The 27246-nt window shown below is 36.5% G+C and overlaps 1 protein-coding gene across 7 annotated transcripts in view; it reads left to right on the forward strand.

Annotated features, from left to right (window-relative positions):
- CNTLN (centlein) overlaps nt 1-27246 on the forward strand; it is a 328541-nt gene that overhangs the window by 232426 nt on the left and 68869 nt on the right. For 6 of the 7 annotated variants that reach the window (XM_067744463.1, XM_067744465.1, XM_067744462.1 and 3 more), the window contains exons 17-18: nt 9850-9940; nt 10022-10245. The exons of the other annotated variant lie outside the window; for it this stretch is intronic. In XM_067744463.1, the coding sequence (XP_067600564.1) occupies nt 9850-9940; nt 10022-10245 (315 nt within the window). The remainder of the gene's footprint in view (nt 1-9849; nt 9941-10021; nt 10246-27246) is intronic. 7 annotated transcript variants of the gene reach the window in all.

The following is a 27246-nucleotide window of genomic DNA, read 5'->3' on the forward strand; positions in this document are numbered from 1 at the left end:
TTTCAGATTTTTCATCATTAGTGTGTAGGAATGCCAGAGATTTCTGTGCATTAATTTTGGATCCTGCTACTTTACCAAATGCATTGATTAGCTCTAGTAGTTTTCTGGTGGCATCGTTAGGATTCTCTATGTATAGTATCATGACATCTGCAAACAGTGACAGCTTTACTTCTTCTTTTCCGATTTGGATTCCTTTTATTTCTTTTTCTTCTCTGATTGCTGTGGCTAGAACTTCCAAAACTACGTTGAATAATAGTGGAAAGAGTGGGCAACCTTGTCTTGTTCCTGATCTTACTGGAAATGGTTTCAGTTTTTCACCATTGAGGACGATATTGGCTCTGGGTTTGTCATATATGGCCTTTATTATGTTGAGGAAAGTTCCCTCTATGCCTACTTTCTGCAGGGTTTTTATCATAAATGGGTGTTGAATTTTGTCGAAAGCTTTCTCTGCATCTATTGAGATGGTTTCTCCTTCAATTGGTTAATATGGTTTATTACATTGATTGATTTGCGTATACTGAAGAATCCTTGCATTCCAGGAAGAAACCCCACTTGATCATGGTGTGTGATCCTTTTAATGTGCTGTTGGATTTTGTTTGCCAGTATTTTGTTGAGGATTTTTGCATCTATGTTCATCAGTGATATTGGCCCGTAGTTTTCTTTTTTTCTGCTCTTTGTCTGGTTTGGTTTCAGGGTGATGGTGGCCTCGTAGAATGAGTTTGCGAGTGTTCCTCCCTCTGCTATATTTTGGAAGAGTTTGAGAAGGATAGGTGTTAGCTCTTCTCTAAATGTTTGATAGAATTCGCCTCTGAAGCCATCTAGTCCTGGGCTTTTGTTTGTTGGAAGATTTCTAATCCCAGTTTCAATTTCACTGCTTGTGATTGGTCTGTTTATATTTTCTATTTCTTCCTGGTTCAGTCTCGGAAGGCTGTGCTTTTCTATGAATTTGTCCATTTCTTCCAGGTTGTCCATTTTATTGGCATATAGTTGCTTGTAGTAATCTCTCATGATCCTTTGTATTTCTGCAGTGTCAGCTGTAACTTCTTTTTCATTTCTAATTCTATTGATTTGAGTCTTCTCCCTTTTTTTCTTGATGAGTCTTGCTAATGGTATATCAATTTTGCTTATGTTCTCAAAGAACCAGCTTTTAGTTTTATTGATCTTAGCTATCATTTCCTTCATTTCTTTTTCATTTATTTCTGATCTGATCTTTATGATTTTTTTCCTTCTGCTAACTTTGGGTTTTTTTGTTCTTCTTTCTCTAATTGCTTTATGTGCAAGCTTAGGTTGTTTATTTGAGATTTTTCCTGCTTCATAAGGTAGGATTGTATTGCTATAAACTTCCCTCTTAAAACTGCTTTTCCTGCATCCCATAGGTTTTGGGTCATCGTGTCTCCATTGTCATTTATTTCTAGGTATTTTTTGATTTCCTCTTTGATTTTTTTAGTGATCACTTCGTTATTAAGTAGTGTATTGTTTAGCCTCCATGTGTTTGTAATTTTTACAGATCTTTTCCTGTAATTGATATGTAGTCTCATAGCGTTGTGGTCAGAAAAAATACTTGATATGATTTCAGTTTTCTTAAATTTACCAAGGCTTGATTTGTGACCAAAGATATGATCTATCCTGGAGAATGTTCCATGAGCACTTGAGAAAAATGTGTATTCTGTTGTTTTTGGATGGAATGTCCTATAAATATCAATTAAGTCCATCTTGTTTATTGTATCATTTAAAGCTTGTGTTTCCTTATTTATTTTCATTTTGGATGATCTGTCCATTGGTGAAAGTGGGGTGTTAAAGTCCCCTACTATGAGTGTGTTCCTGTCGATTTCCCCTTTTATGGCTCTTAGTATTTGCCTTATGTATTCAGGTGCTCCTATGTTGGGTGCATTAATATTTATAATTGTTATATCTTCTTCTTGGATCGATCCCTTGATCATTATGTAGTGTCCTTCTTTATCTCTTATAATAGTCTTTATTTTAAAGTCTATGTTGTCTGATATGGGAATTGCTACTCCAGCTTTCTTTTGATTTCCATTTGCATGGAATACCTTTTTCCATGCCCTCACTTTTAGTCTGTATGTGTCCCTGGGTCTGAATTGGATCTCTTATAGAAAGCATATATATGGGTCTTGTTTTTGTATCCATTAGGCCAGTGTGTGTCTTTTGGTGGAAGCATTTAATCCATTTGCATTTAAGGTAATTATCGATATGTATGTTCCTATTCCCATTTTCTTAATTGTTTTGGGTTTGTTATTGTAGGTCTTTTCCTTCTCTTGTGTTTCTTGCCTAGAGAAGTTCCTTTAGATTTGTTGTAAAGCTGGTTTGGTGGTGCTGAACTCTCTCAGCTCTTGCTTTTCTGTAAAGGTTTTAATTTCTCCATCAAATATGAATGAGATCCATGCTGGGTAGAGTAATCTTGGTTTTAGGTTTTTCTCCTTCATCACTTTAAATATGTCCTGCTAGTCCCTTCTGGCTTGCAGAGTTTCTGCTAAAAGATCAGCTGTTAACCTTATGGGGATTCCCTTCTGTGTTATTTGTTGTTTTTCCCTTGCTGCTTTTAATGTTTTCTTTGTATTTAATTTTTGATAGTTTGATTAATATGTGTCTTGGTGTGTTTCTGCTTGGATTTATCCTCTGTGGGACTCTCTGTGCTTCCTGGACTTGATTAACTATTTCCTTTCCCATATTAGGGAAGTTTTCCACTATAATCTCTTCAAATATTTTCTCAGTCCCTTTCTTTTTCTCTTCCTCTTCTGGGACCCCTGTAATTCGAATGTTGGTGCGTTTAATGTTGTCCTAGAGGTTTCTGAGACTGTCCTCAGTTCTTTTCATTCTTTTTTCTTTATTCTGCTCTGCAGTAGTTATTTCCACTATTTTTTCTTCCAGGTCACTTATCCGTTCTTCTGCCTGAGTTATTCTGCTATTGATCCCTTCTAGAGTATTTTAAATTTCATTTATTGGGTTGTTCATTGTTGCTTGTTTCCTCTTTAGTTCTTCTAGGTCCTTGTTAAATGTTTCTTGCATTTTCTCTATTCTATTTCCAAGATTTTGGATCATCTTTACTATCATTATTCTGAATTCTTTTTCAGGTAGAGTGCCTATTTCTTCTTCATTTGTTAGGTCTGGTGGGTTTTTACCTTGCTCCTTCATCTGGTATGTGTTTTTCTGTCTTCTCATTTTGCTTATCTTACTGCGTTTGCAGTCTCCTTTTTGCAGGCTGCAGGTTCGTAGTTCTCGTTGTTTTTGGTGTCTGTCCCCAGTGGCTAAAGTTGGTTCAGTGGGTTGTGTAGGCTTCCTGGTGGAGGGGACTAGTGCCTGTGTCTGGTGGATGAAGCTGAATCTTGTCTTTGTGGTGGGCTGGTCCAGGTCTGGTGGTATGTTCTGGGGTGTCTGTGAACATAGTATGATTTTAGGCAGCCTCTCTGCTAATGGATGGTGTTGTGTTCCTGTCTTGCTAGTTGTTTGGCATGGGGTGTCCAGCTCTGGAGCTTGCTGGTCGTTGAGAGGAGGTGGGTCTTAACGTTGAGATGGAGATCTCCGGGAGAGGTCTCACCGATTGATATTACACAGGGCCGGGACGTCTCTGGTTGACCAGTGTGCTGAACTTGGCACTCCCACATCAGAGGCTCAGGCCTGACACCCGGCCGGAGCACCAAGACCCTGTCAGTCTCACGGCCAGGTACGTGGGGAGTTTCTTGCCTTTTTGGAAGCCTGAGGTCTTCTGCCAGTTTTCAGTAGGTGTTCTGTAGGAGTTGTTCCACATGTAGATGTATTTCTGATGTATTTGTGGGGAGGAAGGTGATCTCCTCCACATCTTACTCCACCATCTTGAAGCACCCCCCATCCCCAATATATTTTAAATCTTAAAATATTGACGTTCCAAAACAACTTATTCAATAATTCTTATCATTGATACATCATGTCATCAAAAGTTTTATCTATTCAACGTAAATCAGTGAAAAAATGAAAAAAGGTAATTTTATTTTGTTTAAAAAAAAAAAAAGATTACCATTGAAGTAACATATAAGGTTCTTTAAAAACCTAATTCAAAGTGTTTATTATTTGAGATCTGGCCAGAACTTTAGAGGAAAAAGTTCCAGGATGACAAAAGTTTATTTTAGTTACTACCATGATGAAGAATTATATTCTAAGTACCTGCTGATTGAGTGGTTGGTTGATAAATAGATTTTACAGAAAACTATTTTGTTATACATTATATTATTGTGAATTTTGTTTATTTGCAGTTGATTTTGTGCTGCTTAATGAGTTTATAAATAAAAGGAACTCATAATTCTATTCATAAAATAAGAGAGTGTTAGTGTAAACTACTTTGAGTAGATCTGTGTACATTGTTGGCAGTCAGAAAGTAACAGTTGATCAAATTGTACCAGCTGGGTTTGGGAAATAGTAGAACTTCTCCCTCACTCCAAAGGTAACCATTATCTTACCTTTAATCACTCCCCTTCTTTTCTTTATAATTTTATTTCTTCTAATATTATGGTTAATTTTGCCTGCTTTTGAACTTTATGGAATCTATAAGGTATGTCTTCTTTTGTTTCTTGCCTTATTTTATTCAGTGTTATGTGGAGTTCATTCATTTTTTTTGTTGTATATAGTATTTCATTGTCCGAATATATCACAATTTATTTATCCATTCTATTGCTGAATTTTGGGTTGCTTCAGTTTGGATTTCTTGCAAATAATGTTGCAATGAATATTCTTGTAAATGTCTTCCACTGTACTGGTATGGACGTGTCTGTAATGAAATCCCTAGGGGATAGAATTACTGCACCATAGACTATGTGTTTCTACGATTTTCGGTGATACTGCTATTTTCCAAAGTGTTGTACCCACCAGCAGGCTGTAAACGTTTTTACTGCTTCTCATCAACATTTGTTATGTTAGTCCTTCTTATCTCAGCCACTTTTGTTTGTATGTTGAGGTATATCATTGTGGGTTTAGTTTACATTGTGTGATTACTAATAAAGTGTTGAATAATACTTTCTTACAATTATTGACCATTTGGAATTCTTCAGTGAATTGCTTCCTCAACTCTGTGCCATTTACAAATGAGTTGTCCGTCTTTTTCTTATTCATCTGTAGGAGTTCTTACATATGCTACATATGAGCCTTATGTTGATTATATACACTGTAGATATCTTGCCCTACTCCATGCTATGCCTTTTCACCTTTTTTATTGGAATCTTTTGGGGAATAGAACATCATAATTCTATTGTGGTCAAATTTAACAATTTTTTTCCTGTATGAATAACACTTTTTATGTTCTCTGTAATTATTTTTTACCTACTTCAACTTAGATATTTTTTATACTACCTTACTTGTTATCTTTTTCTATTTTAACTGATTTACTGTTTTGATTTTTATGTCTGTCTGGCATTGATTTTTGCATGTGATGAATGATAGGGATTAAGTTTTACACTTTGCCCCACTGTTCAACAGCACCAACTTTGCTGTAAATCACACGTGCATATACATGCAGGTATGTCTCTAGACTTTTTCTTCTGTTCCATCAGTATATTTATCTATACCATACTGTCTCATTAAGATTATTGTATAGTACTCCTGATTTATAATAGAGCAAGTCTCCCACCTTGTTTTCTTTCAAGAGTCTCTTCAGTATTCTTGGTCCTTGGCTCTTTAGAATCAGCTTCTCACAAACAATCCTTTGGGATTTTGATAGGGACTGTATAAATATAAATTTAATAATAAAACTATGAGAAGACTCTGAAAGGTGGAGAGGAGACACACTGGGTAGGGATCTCAGCACTGAAAGAAGAACATGATTGGTGAGTTCTCTGGGTTTTCATTTTGCCTGACATATCCTGGCCTGGGTGCTGAAGAAACCTGCAACTTGGAAAGGCCAATTGGTTAGATGATAAAAGCCCCCTGTAAAACCCTGTTCTCTCTAGTCAAAGGACTAGGAAATGGACAGCCCAGTAAGACAGAAAACTTTTACACAATAACTGTACTACTCTAGCCGAACACCACAGAAAAAATTACAACCCTACAGCTACCCCCACCAGTAAAGACCTAGTGGGGAACCTACACTTTCACTCTCACCTGGCTATAAGAAGGCATCCCTCCTCCTTCTAACAGGGCCCAGTGAGGGGCCAATGGTAATGACTCCCTCAGTTTATGTCATTAGAGACCACATGGGGAGCTGGACATCCACCTCTATCCAGCAATAAAGAGATGCCCCTTTTGTTTCCTAGCAGGGTTCCTCTGGATTTCAGAGGTGAAGTGCAGAAATTCGGACTTTCATTACCTCGCATATCTATAAAGCCTCCCACACCCTCCGCACTGTGTCAAGAGAGGCCAAGTTAGGAGCAGAAACAAAGTCCTGCTCCATTTCCCAACCAGGGGTATTAGCAGAGGTCTGTGGGGAGCCTGAACTTTCACCCCCACCAAGAGTAATGAGGTGCCCCTCCTCAACCAGGGTGTCAGCAGAGACTGAACTTCTATCCCCAACTGGCGGTAATGAGGTGGTCCTCCTTGCCCCATGAGTGTGGCATCAGAGGAAACCTGCTAAAACAAAAGATTTAAATAAGATATGGAGTCTTGAAACATAATACCCAAAATGTCCAGGATATAACTGAAAATCACTCATTATACCTAGCAACCAGGAACACCTCAACTTGCATGAAAAAAAGGAAACAACAGAAGGTAACAGCAAGATGACATAGACAATCAGATTATATGACAGCACTTTAAAGTAACTGTCATTAAAAATGCTTCAACAAGCATTTACAAACAGGTTTGAAACAAATGAAAAACTAGAACATCTCAAGAATGAAATAGAAATTCTCATCAATGAAATAGAATATATAGAAAAGAACCAAATGGGAAATTAACCAAAAAATAAGATAACTATTTTGTGTCTGCCCCACAGAGGATGTCATCATTCCCCACCACTCAATTTGATGTCAGGACTGGTGACACCAAACACCCACCAAGAGGGGAAGAAAGGTTTAATACTTACATGATGGAATATAGAACTTAGAAGTGGCTCCACATGTATGAAAAACAACTGATTTTTGAAAAGTGTGCAAAAGCAGTTCAATAGAGGAAGGATAGTCTTTTCAACAAATAGTGCTGGAACAACTGGAGATCCCTAGGCAAAAAACAATAAACCGGGCTTCCCTGGTGGCGCGGTGGTTGAGAGTCCGCCTGCCGATGCAGGGGATACAGGTTCGTGTCCCGGTCCGGGAAGATCCCACATGCCGCGGAGCGGCTGGGCCCGTGATCCGTGGCCGCTGGTTCTGCGCGTCCGGGGTCTGTGCTCCGCGGCGGGAGGGGCCGCAACAGTGAGGGGCCCGCGTACCGCAAAAAAAAAAAAAAAAAAAGCAAAAAAAAACAAAAACAAAAAACAATAAACCTATACCTAAACCTCACATCTTATGCAGAAATTAACTTGAAATAGATCACAGATATAAGTGTAAAACAAATTATAAAACTTTCAGAAGGAACCAAAAGGAAAATCTCTGGGAGTTAAGACTTGCTGAAGAGTTTTTAGACATGTTATCAAAAGCATGATCCCTAAAAGAAAACATCAAATTTTGACTTCATGAAATATTAAGAACTTCTGCTTTGTGAAAGACCCTATTAAGAGGATTAAAAAGACATACTACAGACTGGGAGGAAGTATTTATAAATCATATATTTGACAAAGGACTGATATCTTGAATATATAAGGATTTTGTTAAAGCTCAACAGTAGAAAATCAAACAATCTAAGGAGAAAACAGGCAAAAGACATGAACAGACATTTCACTGAAAAGAATAAATGTATGGCAAGTACACACACATAAAGACATTCAACATCATTAACCATTAGGGAAATGCAGATTAAGACCCTGATGAGATACACATCTGTTAGAACACCTAAAATAAAAAATAGCGACAATACCAAGTGCTAACAAGGATGCAGAGAAACTGGATCTCTTATGCAGTGCTTGTGTGAATATAAAGTGGTATAGCACTCTGGGAAACAGTAGGCAGTTTCTTTAAAAAAAAAATATTAATCATATGCTCACCATACAACCCAGCTTTCTCACTCTTGGACACTTATAGAAATGAAAATTTATGTTTACCTAAAAAACTTGTACATGAATGGTCATAACAGCTTTATTTTTAATAGCTAAAAACTGCAACGACCAAAATTTTCTTTAATAGCTGAATGGTTAATCAAACTATGATACATCGATACCATAGAATACTACTCAGCAATAAAAAAGGTACAGGCCATTGCTATATACAGTGCCCTAGCTTTGTGACTTCCAATTTCTCATCTGGAGCTGGGGCCTAGGCTTTCTTTCCTTTCCTCCTATATTCTGCTTTGGTATTTAAATTGAATTTCAAGGTCACAAGGGATTATGAGTTGTCCTATATTTTGCTAGCCACTTTGCTTTTCACTTGTCTCTCTGGATTCTTTTTTCTTTTCACTGCACCACACGGCTTGTGGGATCTTAGTCCCTGAGATTGAACCTGGGCCCCCAGCAGTGAAAGCCTGGAATCATAACCACTGGACTGCCAGGGAAATCCTTCTGAATTCTTGCTTTACTTTATTTTTGGCCTCAGAATTTCCCTTAACACTTTGTCATGTTTAAAACATGCTTTAAGTGTGCTTCCTTCAAAAGTATAAGAATATTTCTTGATTTCTGATCAATAATAATACTGGAAATGGAAGCCTCTTTTTTATTTTAGGTCCAGTTAATTTGATATCAAGTCTGGTAACTAATATTGGTAATTTGATAGTTCTATTTTGGATCTTTTTATAGTGGTAGATACATGACCAGTGCATAATATTAACTGAATCTTAATAAGGGAATGAAACATTTAAAAATATATCTTATATACTAGTTCTGAAGACAAGTTCAAATGAGATATTTAATGAAACATAGTTCGTTTAAAGGAAAGTAATTCGTTTAAAGGAAAACCCTATCTTAGTTAGAAGTTTCTGGTATTTGTGTTAATAAATCAGTTCTATTACTTTAGGGCCATGCCTTATGTATAATATAGTATAGTTTATATATCTGTTGATATAAAGTATATGGCTCGTTGTCTAACATTTGGTCAAATTTATTTTTTCCTTCCATTTTTATTATAATTATTTATATGTTCCTGAATTGGGTTGTTTGAAAAAAATTCCTTTTTTTAAAGAAATAGTTTTCTAGGTTGATATTTTTCCTGTTTCCCAGGCAATAAATTCTTAAACAAAACAACATATTTTATTATTAGGATTTATAATACTTTGAAACATATTCCTATTTAAGTTTTTGTTTTGGGAAAGCTTTTATAGATCGGTGAAACAGTTTGGAACAAAAGTCAACATGGCTTCATTTTATTTATTTAGTCTCAGTGTGTTGGAATGTCATGAGGAAAAGATACAGATTCAAGGAAAGTTACTTTATTTTCATCAACATTATTTTAGCTTCATTTGTAAGAAGGGATTTGTCATTCTACAATGGAGAACAGTATTTGAGAAAAGGAACTAGATTCCCAGAGAATACATTATTAAATATAGTTATTTTATTTTTGTCACTTTTACTATTTTTGCTCCTAGCTTTGTAAACTGTTCATAGGTTAAGTTTCTACTACTTTTGGGTTCATTTTTGTATTTTTATCTTCTACCTGCTAGGTCAACGTTAGTGCACGTATTATGTTCATTTATGAGTTCTTGCCATCAATTATAGAATTTTATTGTCCAGACTTATTTTTTAACTCTGCACAAATATGTTTTTAAGTAAAGAAATATTGTATACTATGTTGGTTCACTTGAAATTGTTATTGAGTAATAATCTAATTTTTATGAAACTTTCAAATTTAGAATTATTTTCACAAGAATGCCAAAAAACCAACTTTTCAAAAGAAGAATAGTAATATTCAAAAGAGTTCACATACGACAGGTCCTACCAGAGGTAAGAATACATATGAAATTAACAATGTCTTTTTAATTTAATGAGATTTTTAAAAAAATTATTAGCATTCTTTTTGTATAGTTAACAGAGAAAACTGGAAAAATATAACGGCCCAGAAGTCAAGTAACAGTATTATTTTATTACGAGAACGTATAGTATCCTTGCAACAACAGAACAGTGTACTTTTGAATGCCAAAAAAGCAGCAGAACTGTCTATTAAAGAATATAAAGAAGTCAATGAAAAGCTCCTTCACCAGCAGCAAGTGTCTGATCAGCGGTTTCAAACAAGCAGACAGACAATAAAGGTAAAGGGAACTTTACAAATAAATTCCAGTAGACTATATTACAAAAATGGATATTTTGTTTTACATGTGTTGTTTGGTTCATATTTGTGTTAGACATGTCTATGAGTTTAAAAATTTCCCAGACACTGCTAACTGATGAAATGTTTAATATCTAGATTTCTTAAATAAGGTCTTATTAAGGAGAACTCCAAATCTTTTGACAAGTATTTTACTAGAATTCCTTTTCCACTTAGTTTTTTTCTTTACCTTAAAATTTTTATGTCATATTTATTCTGTTATATCTTAGATTTTAAAAGCAGGCTCCATAAATTCATTTAGCTCACCCATTTGCCCATGTCTAAAACTTTCCATTTATCATTATAAATCACATTATTAACTAGTAATTGCCCCAGCTCTTCTTTGCAAATACTAGTATAAAATGTGAAGATTTTAATTTAAATATCTATATTAATGTGTTCCTATAGCACATATATTTTTACTCAGGTGAGCTGAGTTTTCTGTAACAATTTTTAGACACAGTATACCTTACTGCTGGTTATCATAATTTAATCTTAAAGCAAATAAAAAAGAACAGATTATTCCTTAAGTCTCTATTCTTTTTAAAAATTTTTTATTGAAGTATAGTCGATTTACAATGTTGTGTTAATTTCTGCTGACAGCAAAGTGACTCAATTATACATATATATTCTTTTTCATATGCCTTTCTGTTATGGTTTTATCACAAGGAATTGAATGTAATCCCTGTGCTATACAGCAGGACCTTGTTTATCCATCCTGTATATAATAGTTTGCGTCTACTAATCCCAAACTCCCAATCCTTCCTTTCCCCACCCCTCCTCCCCCTTGGCAACCACAAGTTCTCTGTGTCTCTGAGTCTCTTCTGTTTCATAGATATGTTCATTTGTGTTGTATTTTAGATTTCATATATAAGTGATATCATATGGTATTTGACTTTCTCTTTCTGACCTACTTCTCTTAGTATGAAAATCCGTAGGTCCAACTGTGTTGCTGCAAATGGCATTATTTCATTCTTTCTAATGGCTGAGTAATATTCCATTGTGTGTGTGTGTGTGTGTGTGTGTGTGTGTGTGTATACCACATCTTTATCCATTCATCTGTCAATGGACATTTAGGTTGTTTCCATGTCTTGGCTATTGTAAATAGTGCTGCTCTGAACATAGGGGTGCATGTATCTTTTTGAATTATAGTTTTGTCTGGGTGTATCCTCAGGAGTGGGATTGCTGGATCATATGGCAACTCCATTTTTAGTTTTTAGAGGACCCTCCATACTATTTTCCATAGTGGTTACAACAATGTACATTCCAACCATCAGTGTAAGAGGATTCCCTTTTCTCCACACCCTCTCCAGCATTTGTTATTTGTAAATTTTTGATGATGGCCATTCTGACTGGTGTGAGTTGGTACCTCATTGCAGTTTTGATTTTCATTTCTCTAATAATTAACAATGATGAGCATCTTTTCATGTACCTATGAGCCATCTGTATGTCTTCTTTGGAGAAATGTCTACTTAGGTCTTCTGCCCTTTTTTGATTGAATTTTTCTTTGCTGTTGTTGTTATTGAATTGTATGATCTGTTTGTATATTTTGGAAATTAAGCTTCTGTTGGTCACACCACTTGCAAATATTTTCTCCCAGTTGGTAGGTTGTCTTTTTGTTTTGTTTATGGTTTCCTTTGCTGTGCAAAAGCTTGTAAGTTTGATTAGTTCCCAATATTATTGTTTATTTTTGCTTTTATTTCTATTGCCTTGGGAGACTGCTCAAGTATCCATTCTTAAAGGTATTTGTGTGTATAAGGAATGATTTATTGTTTACACAGAAGTAATATTTTCATCATTCTAGAAAATACTTTTTAAACCACTATCACACATAATTTTAAATTATAAATTCCCTACTTCCAATATCTAGTGATTTGATTCAAGCAATGCTTAGAAATGTTTTACTTATAAAAGATTAGTGGTATACTAGTTGTACTAACAGGAAATGTGTTTGGCCTTTATTCCAAGAGTGGACTTATACCCAATCTTGACCCATGTTCCACACTTACACTGGAAGTTACTTTCTATGATCTGGTTTTTATAAATGTATTAAGACTTGTTTTGTGACCTAACATATAGTAGATCTTGGAGAATGTTCCATTTGCACTTGATAAGAATTTGTATTTTGCTGTTGTTGGGTTGGGTGTTCTATATATATCTCTTACATGTAGTTGGTTAATACTGATGTTCAACTCTTCTGTTGTTGCTGGTTTTCTGTTCAGTTTTGTCAATTATTGAGAGTGAGGTAAATGAAGTATCAATTATTGAGAGTGGGTAAAATCACCCACTATTATTATTTTTGGCAGTAACTTTAATGAAACATAATTCACATACCAGACAATTCTATCATTTAATTCAGTGGTTGTTACAATATGGACAAAGTTGTGCAACCATCACCAAAATCAATTTTAGAACATTTTCATAATGTCAAAAAGAGACCCTGAACCCTTTGCTTACCATCCTTCCATTTCTCCATCTCTCTGAGCCCTAGGCAATCACTAATCTACATTCTGTTTATTTGGATTTGCGTATTCTAGACATTTAATATAGATGGAATCAACAATACCTGGCCTTTTGTGTCTGGCTTCTTTCACTTAGCATAATGTTTTCAAAGTTCATCCATGTTGTAGCATATATCACTATTAGTGTAAGGACTTTGAAAATTTACTCTTCCATAAAAACAATGGAAAAAAGGGCAAAAATTGTTGAGAATCAACACTTTCATAACACTGGGTACAGAACCAAGTCGTCTAAGCGTTAATGTAATATTCCTAAGGGAATTAATAGATGGTTCAAGGAAGTTACAGGTCTTCTAAGCTGAAAAGATGAATTCCTTATCTTTAAAAAGATTGAAGATCAAGCAGAGGTATTTTACATGAAAACGATAAAGCATTTTATAGAGACTCTGTGTGCATATTAGGAATCACTTACAATTCTTCAGTGAAACTCTGGAAATTAACCATACTTGCAAGGATCTAAGGAGTGTTAATTCAAGAAAAACAAATGTGTCTAGATAAGAACAGGAAACTTTGATGGAACAGGCATTTTAATTTGTCCCAGGTCAGCAGTAGTCTTGGAAAAATAATAGTGCCTGTTCCCCATGCATCCTGGCAGCTATCAGAAGAAGCAGAATGGAACTGGAGCTCCTTGTAAGCCTCATTCCCAATTAATTGTCATTATTTGCTCTATCCATTGGTTCTCTGGAAGACCCCAGGCACTCTGATCTCATTCAGTGTGGACAGCTCTCTTCTTGGCAGGGAGGGGTTGGTGGATGGGGTTGTCAGCTACAGTACAGGCAAGTGTCTTAACTTCAGGTTGCCTGAGGGTGATGGATTCCAGTTTTCGTCAAACAATATATTAACCAAATAGCTTGAATGGGGAATGAGATGCCCATAAGAGTTTTGAAAGGCTCTGACATATTCTTGGGAATCTAGAGGACATATGCATTCATAGAGCTATGTGCATGCTCAGAAAAGAAATGAGAAAACCCAATCTCTTGCCTCTATCTTACCTTAAGACACCATATAAGAAGACAGTCAATGTTAAGGCAGTATTATTCATAGCAGCATTATTAATAATAGCCAAAAGGTAGAAACAACAGAAATGTCCGTTTGTTAGTGAGCGGATAAACAGATTGTGATATATTCATACAAGGAATATTATTAAATCACCAATATTAGTGAAATATTGACACACAATATAACATGAAAGAATCTTAATTTTTTCTTCTTTTTGGGTGCTTTGGGTCTTCGTTGCTGCACGCAGGCTTTCTCTAGTCGTGGCTAGCAGGGGCTACTCTTCATTGTGGTGCACGGGCTTCTCATTACGGCGGCTTCTCGTTGCGGAGCACAGGCTCTAGGTGTGCAGGCTTCAGTAGTTGTGGGTCGTAGGCTCAGTAGTTGTGGGTCGTGGGCTCAGTAGTTGTGGCTCACGGGCTCTAGAGTGCAGGCTCAGTAGTTGCGGCACGCAGGATTAGTAGCTCTGCAAGATGTGGGATCTTCCTGGACCAGGGCTCAAACCCATGTCCCCTGCATTGGCAGGCAGACTCTTTTATTTTTTTTTTCATATCTTTATTGGACTATAAATGCTTTACAATGTTGTGTTAGTTTCTGCTATACAACAAAGTGAAACAGTTATATGTATACATATATCCCCATATCCCCTCTTTCTGCAGCCTCCCTATCGCACCCCTCTAGGTCATCACAAAGCATCAAGCTGATCTCCTTGTGCTATGCAGCAGCTTCCCACTAGCCATCCATTTTACATTTGGTAATGTATATATGTCAGTGCTACTCTCTCACTTCATCCCAGCTTCCCCTTCCCACCCTGTACCCTCAAGTCCATTCTCTACATCTGTGTCTTTATTCCTGCCCTGCCACTAGGTTCATCAGTACCGCTTTTTTCAATTCCATATGTATGGGTTAGCATACGATATTTGTTTTTCTTTTTCTGACTTACTTCACTCTGTATGACAGATTCTAGGTCCATCCACCTCACTACCAAAAACTCAATTTCATTCCTTTCTATGGCCAAGTAATATTCCATTGTATATATGCGCCACATCTTCTTTATCCATTCATCTATTGATGGACATTTAGGTTTCTTCCACGTACTGGCTACTGTAAATAGTGCTGCAGTGAATATTGTGGTATGTGTATCTTTTTGAATTATGGTTTTCTCAGGGTATATGCCCAGTAGTGGGATTGCTGGGTCATATGGTAGTTCTATTTTTAGCTTTTAAGGAAACTCCATACTGTTCTCCATACTGGCTGTATCAATTTAAATTCCCACCAACAGTGCAGGAGAGTACCCTTTTCTCCACACCCTCTCCAGCGTTTATTGTTTGTAGATTTTTTGATGATGGCCATTCTGACCAGTGTGAGGTGATACTTCATTGTAGTTTTGATTTGCATTTCTCTAATGATTAGTGATACTGAGCATTCTTTCATGTGTTTATCGGTAATCTGTATATCTTCTTTGGAGAAATGTCTTTTTAGGTCTTCTGCCCATTTTTGGATTGGGTTGTTTGTTTTCTTGAGCTGCATGAGCTGCTTGCATATATATATATATATATATATATATATATATATATTTTTTTTTTTTTTTTTTTTGCGGTATGCGGGCCTCTCACTGTTGTGGCCTCTCCCGTTGTGGAGCACAGGCTCTGGACGGGCAGGCTCAGTGGCCATGGCTCACGGGTGCAGCCGCTCCATGGCATGTGGGATCTTCCCGGACTGGGGCACGAACCCATGTCCCCTGCATCGGCAGGCGGACTCTCAACCACTGCACCACCAGGGAAGCCCACTGCTTGTATATTTTGGAGATGAATCCTTTGTCAGTTGCTTCGTTTGCAAATATTTTCTCCCATTCTGAGGGTTGTCTTTTCGTCTTGTTCAAGGTTTCCTTTGCTGTGCAAAAGCTTTGAAGTTTCATTAGGTCCCATTTGTTTATTTTTGTTTTCATTTCCATTTCTCCAGGAGGTGGGTCAAAAAGGATCTACCTGTGACTTATGTCATAGAGTGTTCTGCCTATGTTTTCCTCTAAGAGTTTTATAGTGTCTGGCCTTACATTTAGGTCTTTAATCCATTTTGAGTTTATTTTTGTGTATGGTGTTAGGGTGTGTTTTAATTTCATTCTTTTTGATTTGTCTATCCATTTTTCCCAGAACCACTTATTAAAGAGGCTGTCTTTTCTCCACTGTGTATATTCCTGACTCCTTTATCATAGATAAGGTGACCATATGTGCATGGGTTTACCTCTGGACTTTCTATCCTGTTCCATTGATCTATATTGCTGTTTTTGTGCCAGTACCATACTGTCTTGATTAGTGTAGCTTTGTAGTATAGTCTGAAATCAGGGAGCTGGATTCCTCCAGCTCCATTTTTCTTACTCAAGATTGCTTTCGCTATGCAGGGTCTTTTGTGTTTCCATACAAATTGTAAAATTTCTAGTTCTAGTTCTGTGAAAATTGCCAGTGGTAATTTGATAGGGATTGCATTGAACCTGTAGATTGCTTTGGGTAGTATAGTCATTTTCACAGTATTGATTCTTCCAATCCAGGAGCGTGGTATATCTTTCCATCTCTTTATGTTATCTTTGATTTCTTTCATCAGTGTTTTATAGTGTTCTGAGTACCGGTCTTTTGCCTCATTAGGTAGGTTTATTCCTAGGTATTTTATTTTTTTGTTGCGATGGTAAATGGAATTGTTTCCTTAAATTCTCTTTCTGATCTTTCTTTGTTAGTGTATAGTGTTAGTGTATAGTGTAATGAAAGAAATTTCTGTGTGTTAATTTTGTATCCTGCTACTTTACCAAATTCATTGATTAGCTCTAGTAGTTTTCTGGTCACATCTTTGGGATTTTCTATGTATAGTATCATGTCATCAGCAAACAGTGACAGTTTTACTTCTTCTTTTCCGATTTGGTTTCCTTTTATTTCTTTTTCTTCTCTGATTGTAGTGGCTAAAGCTTCCAAAACTATGTTGAATAATAGTGGCAAGAGTGAACATCCTTGTCTTGTTCCTGATCTTAGAAGAAATGCTTTCTGTTTTTTACCATTGACATTGATATTTGCTGTGGGTTTGTCATATATACCTTTTATTATGTCGAGGGAGGTTCCCTCTGTGCCCAGTTTCTGGAGTGTTTTTATCATAATTGGGTGTTGAATTTTGTCAGAAACTTTTTCTACATCTATTGAGATGTTCATATGGTTTTTATTCTTTAATTTGTTAATATGGTGTATCACATTGATTGTTTTATGTTTATTGAAGAATCCTTGCATCCCTGGGATAATCCCACTTGATCATCGTGTATGATCCTTTTCATATGTTGTCGGATTCTGTTTGCTAGTATTTTATTGAATATTTTTGCATCTATGTTCATCATTGATATTGGTCTATAATTTTCTTTTTTTGTAGTATCTTTGTCTAGTTTTGGTATCAGGGTGATGATGGCATCATAAAATGAGTTTGAGATTGTTCCTCCCTCTGCAATTTTTTGGAAGAGTTTGAGGAGGATAGGTGTTAACTCTTCTCTAAATGTTTGATAGAATTCACCTGTGAAGCCATCTGGTCCTGGACTTCTATTTGCTGGCAGATTTTTTTTTTTACGTTTTTTTATTTTTCTTAACATCTTTATTGGAGTATAATTGCTTTACAACGTTGTGTTAATTTCTGCTTTATAACAAAGTGAATCAGCTATACATATACATATATCCCCATATCTTGCGTCTCCCTCCCACTCTCCCTATCCCACCCCTCGAGGTGGTCACAAAGTACCAAGTTGATCTTGCTGTGCTATGCAGCTGCTTCCCACTAGCTATCTGTTTTACATTTGGTAGTGTATATGTATCAGTGCTACTCTCTCACTTCGTCCCAGCTTACCCTTCCCTCTCCGTGTGTCCTCAAGTCCAGTCTCTATGTCTTTATTCCTGTCCTGCCCCTAGGTTCTTCAGAACCTTTTTTTTTTTTTAGATTCCATATATATGTGTTAACATATGATATTTGTTTTTCTATATCTGACTTACTTCACTCTGTATGACAGACTCTAGGTCCATCCACCTCACTACAAATAACTGAATTTCTTTTTATGGCTGAGTAATATTACTTTGTATATATGTGCCACATCTTCTTTATCCGTTCATCTGTTGATGGACACTTAGGTTGCTTCCATGTCCTGGCTACTGTAAATAGTGCTACAATGAACATTGTGGTACATGACTCTTTTTGCATTATGGTTTTCTCAGGGTATATGCCCAGTAGTGGGATTGCTGGGTCATATGGTAGTTCTATTTTTAGTGTTTTAAGGAACCTCCATACTGTTCTCCATAGTAGCTGTATCAATTTACATTCCCACCAACAGTGCAAGAGGGTTCCATTTTCTCCACACCCTCTCTGCTGGAAGATTTTGTTTTCTATAAATGTATTTATTTTATTTATTGATTATTATTTTTGGCCTTGTTGTGTCTTCGTTGCTGCACGCAGGCTTTGTCCAGTTGCGGCGAAGAGGGGCTACTCTTTTTGCAGTGCACAGGCTTCTCATTTTGGTGGCTTCTCTTGCTGTGCAGCACAGGCTCTTAGGCGCGCAGGTTTCAGTAGTTGTGGCGCACAGACTCTAGAGCACAGGCTCAGTAGTTGTGGCACATAGGCTTAGTTGCTCTGCAGCACGTGGGATCTTCCCGGACCAGGGGTCGTACCCATGTCCCCTGCATTGGCAGGCGTTTTCTTAACCACTGTGCCACCAGGGAAGCCCTGGAAGATTTTTAATTACAGTTTCAATTTCATTACCTGCGATTGGTCTGTTTATATTTTCTAATTTTTCCTTGTTCAGTCTTGGAAAGTTGTAGTTTTCCAAGAATTTGTCCCTTTCTTCCAGGTTGTCCATTTTATTGGCATATAGTTGCTTGTAGTAGTCTCTTATGATCTTTTATATTTCTGCAGTGTCAGTTGTAATATCTCCTTTTTCATTTCTAATTTCATTGATTTGAGTCCTCTCCCTTTTTTTCTTGATGTGTCTGGCTAAAGCTTTATCAATTTTGTCTATCTTCTCAAAGAACCAAATTTTAGTTTTATTGATCTTTGCTATCATTTTCTTCTTTTGTATTTCATTTCTTTCTACTCTGATCTTTATGATTTCTTTCCTTCTGCTAACTTTGGGTTTTCTTTGTTTTTCTTTTTCTACTTGCTTTAGGTGTAAGATTACATTGTTTATTTGAGATTTTTCTTGTTTCTTGAGGTGAACTTGAAATCCTATGTACTTCCCTCTTAGAACTCCTTTTGCCGCTTCCCATAGGTTTTGGATTGTCATGTTTTCATTGTCATTTGTTTCTCGGGTTTTTTAAATTTCTTCTTTGATTTCTTCAGTGATCTCTTGTTTATTTAGCAGTGCACTGTTTAGCCTCCATGGATTTGTGTTTTTTACTGTTTTTTTTCCTGTAATTGATTTCTAGTCTCATAGCGTTGTGGTCAGAAAAGGTGCTTGATACTATTTAGTTTTCTTAAATTTTCCAAGGCTTGATTTGTGACCCAATATGTGGTCTATTCTGGAGAACGTTCCATGTGCACTTGAGAAGAAAGTATATTCTTCCACTTTCGGGTGGAACGTCCTAAAAATATCAATTAAGTCTGTCTGGTCTGTTGTGTTATTTAAAGCTTGTGTTTCCTTATATTTTTTCATTTTGGATGATCTGTCCATGTTGAAAGTGGGGTGTTAAAATTCCCCTACTGTGATTGTGTTACTGTCAATTCCCCCTTTTATGGCTGTTAGCATTTGCCTTGTGTATTGTGGTGCTCCAATGTTGGGTGCATAAATATTTAAAATTGTTATATCTTCTTCTTGGATTGATCCCTTGATCATTCTGTAGTGTCCTTCTTTGTCTCTTGTAATAGTCTTTATTTTAAAGTGTAATTTGTCTGATATAAGAAATGCTACTCCAGCTTTCTTTTGATTTCCATTTGTAGGGAACATCTTTTTCCATGCCCTCACTTTCAGTCTGTACATGTCCCTAGGTCTGAAGTGGGTCTCCTGTAGGCAGCGTATATACAGGCCTTGTTTTTCTATCCATTCAGCCAGTCTGTGTCTTTTGGTTGGAGCATTTAATCCATTTACATATAAGGTAATTATCAACATGTATGTTCCTACTACCATTTTCTTAATTGTTTTGGGTTTGTAGTTGTATGTCTTTTCCTTCTCTGGTGTTTCATGCCTACAGAAGTACCTTTAGCATTTGTTGTAAAGCTGGTTTTGTGGTACTGAATTCTCTTAACTTTTGCTTGTCTGTAAAGGTTTTAATTTCTCCATTGAATCTGAATGAGATTCCTGCTGGGTAGAGTAATCTTGGTTGTAGGTTTTTCCCTTTCATCACTTTAACTATGTCCTGCCACTCCGTTCTGGCTTGCAGAGTTTCTGCTGAAGGATCAGCTGTTAACCTTATGGGGATTCCTTTTTATGTTATTTGTTGCTTTTCCCTTGCTGCTTTCAATATTTTTTCTTTGTATTTAATTTTTGATTTTTTGATTAATATGTGTCTTGGCGTGTTTCTCCTTGGATTTATCCTGTATGGGACTCTGTGCTTCCTGGAGTTGATTGACAATTTCCTTTCCCATATGAGGGAAGTTTTCAATATAATCTCTTGAAATATTTTCTCAGTCCCTTTCTTTTTCTCTTCTTCTGAGCCCCCTATAATTCAAATGTTGGTGCACTTGATATTGTCCCAGAGGTCTCTGAGACTGTTCTCAATTCTTTTCATTCTTTTCTCTGTATTCTGCTCTGTGGTAGTTATTTCCACTGTTTTATCTTCCAGGTCCCTTATCCTTTCTTCTGCCTCAGTTATTCTGCTACTGATTCCTTGTAGAGAATTTTTAATTTCATTTACTGTGTTGTTCATCCTTGTTTGTTTGCTCTTTAGTTCTTCTAGGTCCTTGTTAAATGTTTCTTTTATTTTCTCCATTCTATTTCCAAGATTTTGGATAATCTTTACTATCATTACTCTGAATTCTTTTTCAGGTAGACTGCCTATTTCCTCTTCATTTGTTTGGTCTGGTGGGTTTTACCTTGCTCCATCAGCTGCTTTGTATTTCTCTGTCTTTTCATTTTGCTTAACTTACTGTGTTTGGGGTCTCCTTTTCACAGGCTGCAAGCTCATAGTTCCTGTTGTTTTTGGTGTCTCCTCCCACTGGGTAAGTTTGGTTCAGTGGGTTGTGTAGGCTTCCTTTTGGAGGGAACTGGTGCCTGTGTTCTGATGAATGAGGCTGGATCTTATCTTTTGGTGTGCAGGACTGCATCTGGTGGTGTGTTTTGGGGTGTCTTTGAACTTATTATGATTTTAGGCAGCCTCTCTGCTAATGGATGGGGTTGTGTTCCTTTCTTGCTAGTTGTTTGGCATGGGGGGTCCAGCACTGTAGCTTGCTGGTTGGTGAGTGGAGCTGGGTCTTAGCATTGAGATGGAGATCTATGGGAGAACTCTCACCTATTGATATTATGAGGGGCCGGGAAGTCTCTGGTGGACAGATGTCATGAACTCAGCTCTCCCACCTCAGAGGCTCAGGCCTGACACCTGGCCGGAGCACCAAGACCCTGTCAGCGACATGGCCAGGTACATGGGGAGTTCTTGCCTTTTGGAAATTCTGAGGTCTTCTGCCTGTGTTCCGTAGGTGTTCTATAGGAGTTGTTCCACATGTAGATGTATTTTTTATGTATTTATGGGGAGGAAGGGGATCTCCATGTCTTACTCCTGTGCCATCTTGAAGATCCTTCAGATGGATGAACCTCATTCAGAGATTCAATGCTTACAACTTTATATCCTCCAAATTCAGCAAAAATCACTTTCAATGGAAACCCACTGTACAACTGCTTAGGATTATTTTCTGTTGTCTGAACCTCTTCTTGTGCAAGTCTTCTGGGACTGCTGCACAGAGCCTACTTCCATCTAAGCCGAAAGCCCATTCTAGACTCTTTTGTGACTCACATTGCAGGCCTCTGACTTCTCAACCTTCCTTCCTCACAAACTATCCATCCACCCTTTAAAACTCTTCCATCCACAAGCCCCAGGAGAAGAGGATTCGTACAGGTAGAAGGTGCACCTTCTAAAGTAATTTTACCCGTCTGCCCTCCAAGTCCATCTCTACAGCCCTCATGTCTGCCAGGCACTCCCCAGAGCTAAATAAGGGACAAGGCACCGCTTGAGGGCCAACGGCCTAGTCGACCAGCTGCCTGGACCGTGGGGAGGAGAGTCTTGATGAATTCTTGATTCCCCTGCCCCCTGAATCAGATACAGCTAAATTCTGCAACAGCAGATTTTTCTTCTCAGAAACTTTTTTGGTAACATCCATCTGAAACAAAGCAGGTTCATTTTAGGATTTGAGTTTTCAAGTTTGCTTCGTCTCTTGTCCAATTACATAAACGAATTAATCTTAAATAAGTTTAATATATCCCCAAATAAAGGACTTTTGCCAAGTGTCAGAATCTGGCATTAAAAACCACAGAGCATAACCTAGTCAACAAATACTTTGGGTCTTTAGGTTAATTTAGCAAATAAACATTGAACATGATAACTACTAAGTCTGAAGTAAACCGTATAATTTTGTATTTTGTGGATCTCCAAAACACCATTTTCGTCTACAGAGATTTATATGGTTACTATTGTATCCTAAACTTATATTTGTCTTTGCTTTATATTTATTTACATAACAGCCTTTATTAAAAAGATTGAAGGTGTTTATTGTTCAGGACCCATTTTTTTTCTGTCAGGAATTGTAGAATTTTAAATAGCCTCATTTCCATTTTTATGATCTGTTTTCATGCCTCTCGTAATAATGAAGTAGAAAACTAGTACTCTCTTATTGTACTTCATTGTTAATCTCCAGAGTTTTCTTTTATCTTACCCCAATAGCTTGTGTAGTACACATTCCTTGTAGGGTATTCAGTTTATATATGTCAGATTCTCTAGGGCCATGGCTTTTGCCAGATGAAGCACTTTTGATTTTGAGGCTGATGAAACACAGTGCTATTATTGATCTGTGCATGACATAGCCTGTCTCTCTCCTAGCAGAGTGTAGCAACATTTATCCAGGAATTTGTGAAATGTCACTCGGATCATGTTCGAAAGGTAAACTGTGCAAAAACCAGGATCCGAGCTGACAATCCATGTGGAATTGGACGTGACCATCTTATTCCTACGTCCTATCTTCTAGATGAACCAAGTGATATTTGTAACAGAATGTCTGTGCCTTTTATTAGACTTTGTTAGGAACTATTATTATCACTCAGAACACAATGTACTGTAAAATCATACTCCCTATACTGTTTTCAGATTCACTTGTGATCTTACCACAGAAAATATTAAGAAAATGTGACCTGAAAACATCACTTAGAAATTTAATCTCTGTTTATAATGAACCAGTGTTATAATATACTGCACAGTCTTATATTCCTAGTAGTGTTTTCACTTTGTATCAATATACTTTTAGGAAAGTATCTCTCATTAAAATATCAACATAACTGGAAATGACAAATTATAACATTTTTCTCACTATGGGATTATTATGATTTTTAAATATGCATATATTTTAGTGTTTGATTTTAAATGCCTAAAATATTGGTTTGCACATGGATAGTTATGTATGTTTATATTGGTTATAATTCAATTTAGTTTAATGCACCAAATACATGTAAGACTCTCTAATAATGGGATATTCAATAATGAATTAAACATGATCCTTGTCCACTGTATAAGATACATTAGGGAAGTTGGACATGTGTACCATTGTACAAGGAAGCTCTTATATATATAGAATGTATGTAGTATATACCATGGACATGTAGTGGACAAAGACAGACTGTTATTCATTGATGTCATTATTTAGTAAGGCTTTTGAAGGTGATGGCATTTGGGCTTAGACTTAAAATTTGATTTGATTTTGAAAGGTTTGTGTGTAGAACAAAATCATTAGAAGAAAGAAAGCTTGGAAAACATCAAGGTGAGAAAGTAGATTGTTGAGACTAATGAGTAATCCAATATATCTGTGGTTTTCAACCCTAGCTGCATGCTGTCCTCACCTGGGGAGTTTTAAAAATACCTATGCCCAGGTCTTATGCTAGACCAATTAAATTAAAATAACTGGGGTGGTCCCTGCACCTTGCTAGTTTTTGAAAGCTCTCAGATGCTTCTGATATACAGTGAGGACTGATACTAAAGTTCAAGAGAACAGAAATTCAATGCAAGTAGCTAGATAAGAGATAGTTTAAATATCAAGGCAAAAGATGATAAGTATTTAGACAATGCTAATAGAAGCAGAAAAAGTTAGAAAAAAAGCAGGAGATTTTGCATTGGTTTAACACACAGAGTTTAATGGCCAATCATATAGAGAAAACTTTAAAAAGTTAAGTCTTTAAGGTACCAGTGAGGATTCTAATTAAAGTGAGCAGAAAGTTGATGATAGAATATATTTGACAATATAATATACTAATTATTGTGGGGTAGTGGGAACCTTATATGAAAACATACCAACAAAGTTGGATTAAAATATAACAATTATTCTTATAAATGCACACCAGAATTTGCCAAAAAATAAATGTAAAACCCTAGGGACTAAAAATCATATTGACAGCTTACCATTGTAGCCAAGTGCAATTTGTCATTGAAATGAAGATATCAAGTGAGCAGTAGGATAACTGAGTATTAAATTTAGAGGAGAGGGCTGGGCTGGAGGTATGAATTTTGGAGTTAGGAGGATTTAGATTATATTTAAAAACATGAGACTGGATGGGATCACCTAGGGAATGAAGGCAAATAGGAAAAAAAAGAGGTACCAGGTCTAAGCCCTGGGGCCTCCAACCCTTAGAGTTTGGGCAGATGAGGAAGGTCCAGAAAAGGAGAGGCCAGTTAACTAGAAAGAAAACCAAGAGAAAAGAGTATTGAAGAAGCCAAATGATGAAACTATTTTGAGGCGTGAACAACCATCTGTCAAATGCTGCTGATTAGGATAGGATGACTCCATGAGAAGAACTAAGAAATGAGAAGAGAAGGAGAATAATTGAAGAATGTAATTAAATGTGCATGTATTTTAGTTATTTCAATGAGTTTTGCTATTAAGGGAATCAGAAAGCTTCTAAAATATAAACATTTAATAACTTAGGCTCAAAATAAGTAATGTAAAAATTGATAACTTCAGTACTTTTAAGATAAAGCTGAAAAAAAGTCATTAAGGGTATACATTATTTGAAGAAAGTAATAAAAAGTCTTGCTCCAAATAGTTACCAAAAATGGTCACATTACTAGGCCAAAACACAGCTCTCTACAAATTTCAAAAATTTTGTATCATATTAAAAATATTGCCTAACACAAGTGAAATTAGAAATCAATTTAAAAAGTTAAGTTTAAAAATTCTGATGCAAACTTATAGAGACATTTGTGAATAACTAATGGGTCAAAGAAGAAGGTAAAATGAAAATTGAGAAAATACTTCATACTAAATGATAATGAAACAATACATATCAAAACTTATAGAATGCAGGCAAACTGGTACCTATATGGAAATGTATACCTTTAAATACTTATACTAAAACTACAGAAAAGCTAAACTTTGATCAGCTAACCATTCAATTTAAGAATGAGGAATTGAATAAACCCAAGGAAAATAGAAAGAAGGAAATATTAACATAAGGGTAAAAGTTAATATTGTAGAAAGCAAAGATGCAGTAGACATGATCAAGAAAAACCAAAGTTGGATCACTGAAACTAATAAATTGACGAACAATAACCCATGTTGATGAGGATGTAAATGAATTGGAACTTTTATACATTGCTGATGGGAATGTAAAATGGAACAGCTATTTTGGAAAACAGTTTGGCAGTTCCTCAAAAGGTAAAATGTAGAATTACCGTATTACCCAGCAATTTCATTCCTAGATATATACCCAAGAGAAGTGAAAACATAAGTTCACACAAAAATGTGTACATGAATGTTTATAGTAGCATTATTCATAATAGCCCAAAAGTGGAAACAACCCAAATGCACATCAACTGATGAATAGAGAAACAAAATATCCGTACAGTGGATTATTGCTCTGCAATACAAAGGATTGAAGTAGTGACACATGCTGCAACATGAATGATGAACTTTGAAAACATGCTAAATGGAAGAAATAGTCACAGAAGACCACATATAGTAATATTTCATTTATGAAATGTCCAGAAAAGGCAAAATCTATACAGACAGAATTTAGGTTAGTGATTGTGTAGGCCCTGGGATGGGAGAGGGGTGTCTGTTAATGGGCATGAGGTTTCTTTCTGGTATGGATGATGGAAATGTTCTAAAATTAGTCTGTGGTGACAGTTGCACAAGTGCATAAACATACTAAAAGTCATTCAGTCATACACTTAAAAAATGGGTGAATTTTATGGTATGTAAACTATACCTTAATAAAGTTCTTAATAAAAGAAGTAATACTATATTATGAACACTTAGGTGAAATTGAAATTTGAGTTTCACATTTAAGTTCTACCAGGCGTACACAGTTTTCCAAAGAGTAGAAAAAGTAGAAACAAATTCCTTCTAATTTTATGAGGGTAATGTAACTTTGACAATACAAGATAAAAAAATGTTAGAAATGGAAATTAATGTGAACATAGTTGTAACACTGATTTCCAAACCCTTGGTAAATCTAATCAGACAATGTATTTTAAAAAGTCATGAATAAGCCAGGAAATCCCAGAAATAAAAAGTTTGATTAGAAAACTTATCCATGTGATTTACCACCATAACAAAGAAAGGAAGAAAATATGTTAAACATGCAGAAAATCTGGGGTAACATCAACAAGATGGAAGAATAGGAAACACCAGACCTTCTTTTTCCCACAGAGACACCATTTCAACAACAATACTCGGACCAGTTCCTTTTGTGAGAAATCCAGAAAGCAGCCAAGAGGCACCTGCACCCCTGGCAAGTACACAACCAGCTGCACTGCAGTTGCTTGGGAAATTTGTGGCACTGTCTTGGCAGAGTCCTACCCTCTGGCACACCACCTTGTGATCTGGGGGAAACTCCCAGTTCCCAGCTTCTCCCCATGGAGGGAAAAAGTATACTGGACCTTAAGCCTGCCTGGAGGACGGGCTTCTTTCTCACCTCTCTCTGCTGATGGGACCTGCCATACTCTAGATACCTGGGGGCCACTGAGAACCAAAAAAAGCTGTATGGCATGCTGCTGTTCCAGAGGACCCGTGGCACAGCAGACAGAAGGTGATATAGCTTGGTGGCCTCTCCCTCAGAGAGAAGAAGAATGGAGTGTGTGTCCAGAATTCTGGCTTTTCAGGAGCTGCCTGAGGAACGAGTATCTATTTAGCCCAGCTTGGGGCACTGAAGGAACTGGACATACTCTAGGTAGATGTCTGGGTGCTGCTGAGAGCAAAAAAGAGCTATGTGGCATGCTAATATTTCTGAGGACCCC

The sequence above is a fragment of the Pseudorca crassidens genome, chromosome 7, assembly GCF_039906515.1.
Source record: "Pseudorca crassidens isolate mPseCra1 chromosome 7, mPseCra1.hap1, whole genome shotgun sequence".
In the NCBI taxonomy this organism is placed as follows: Eukaryota; Metazoa; Chordata; class Mammalia; order Artiodactyla; family Delphinidae; genus Pseudorca; species Pseudorca crassidens.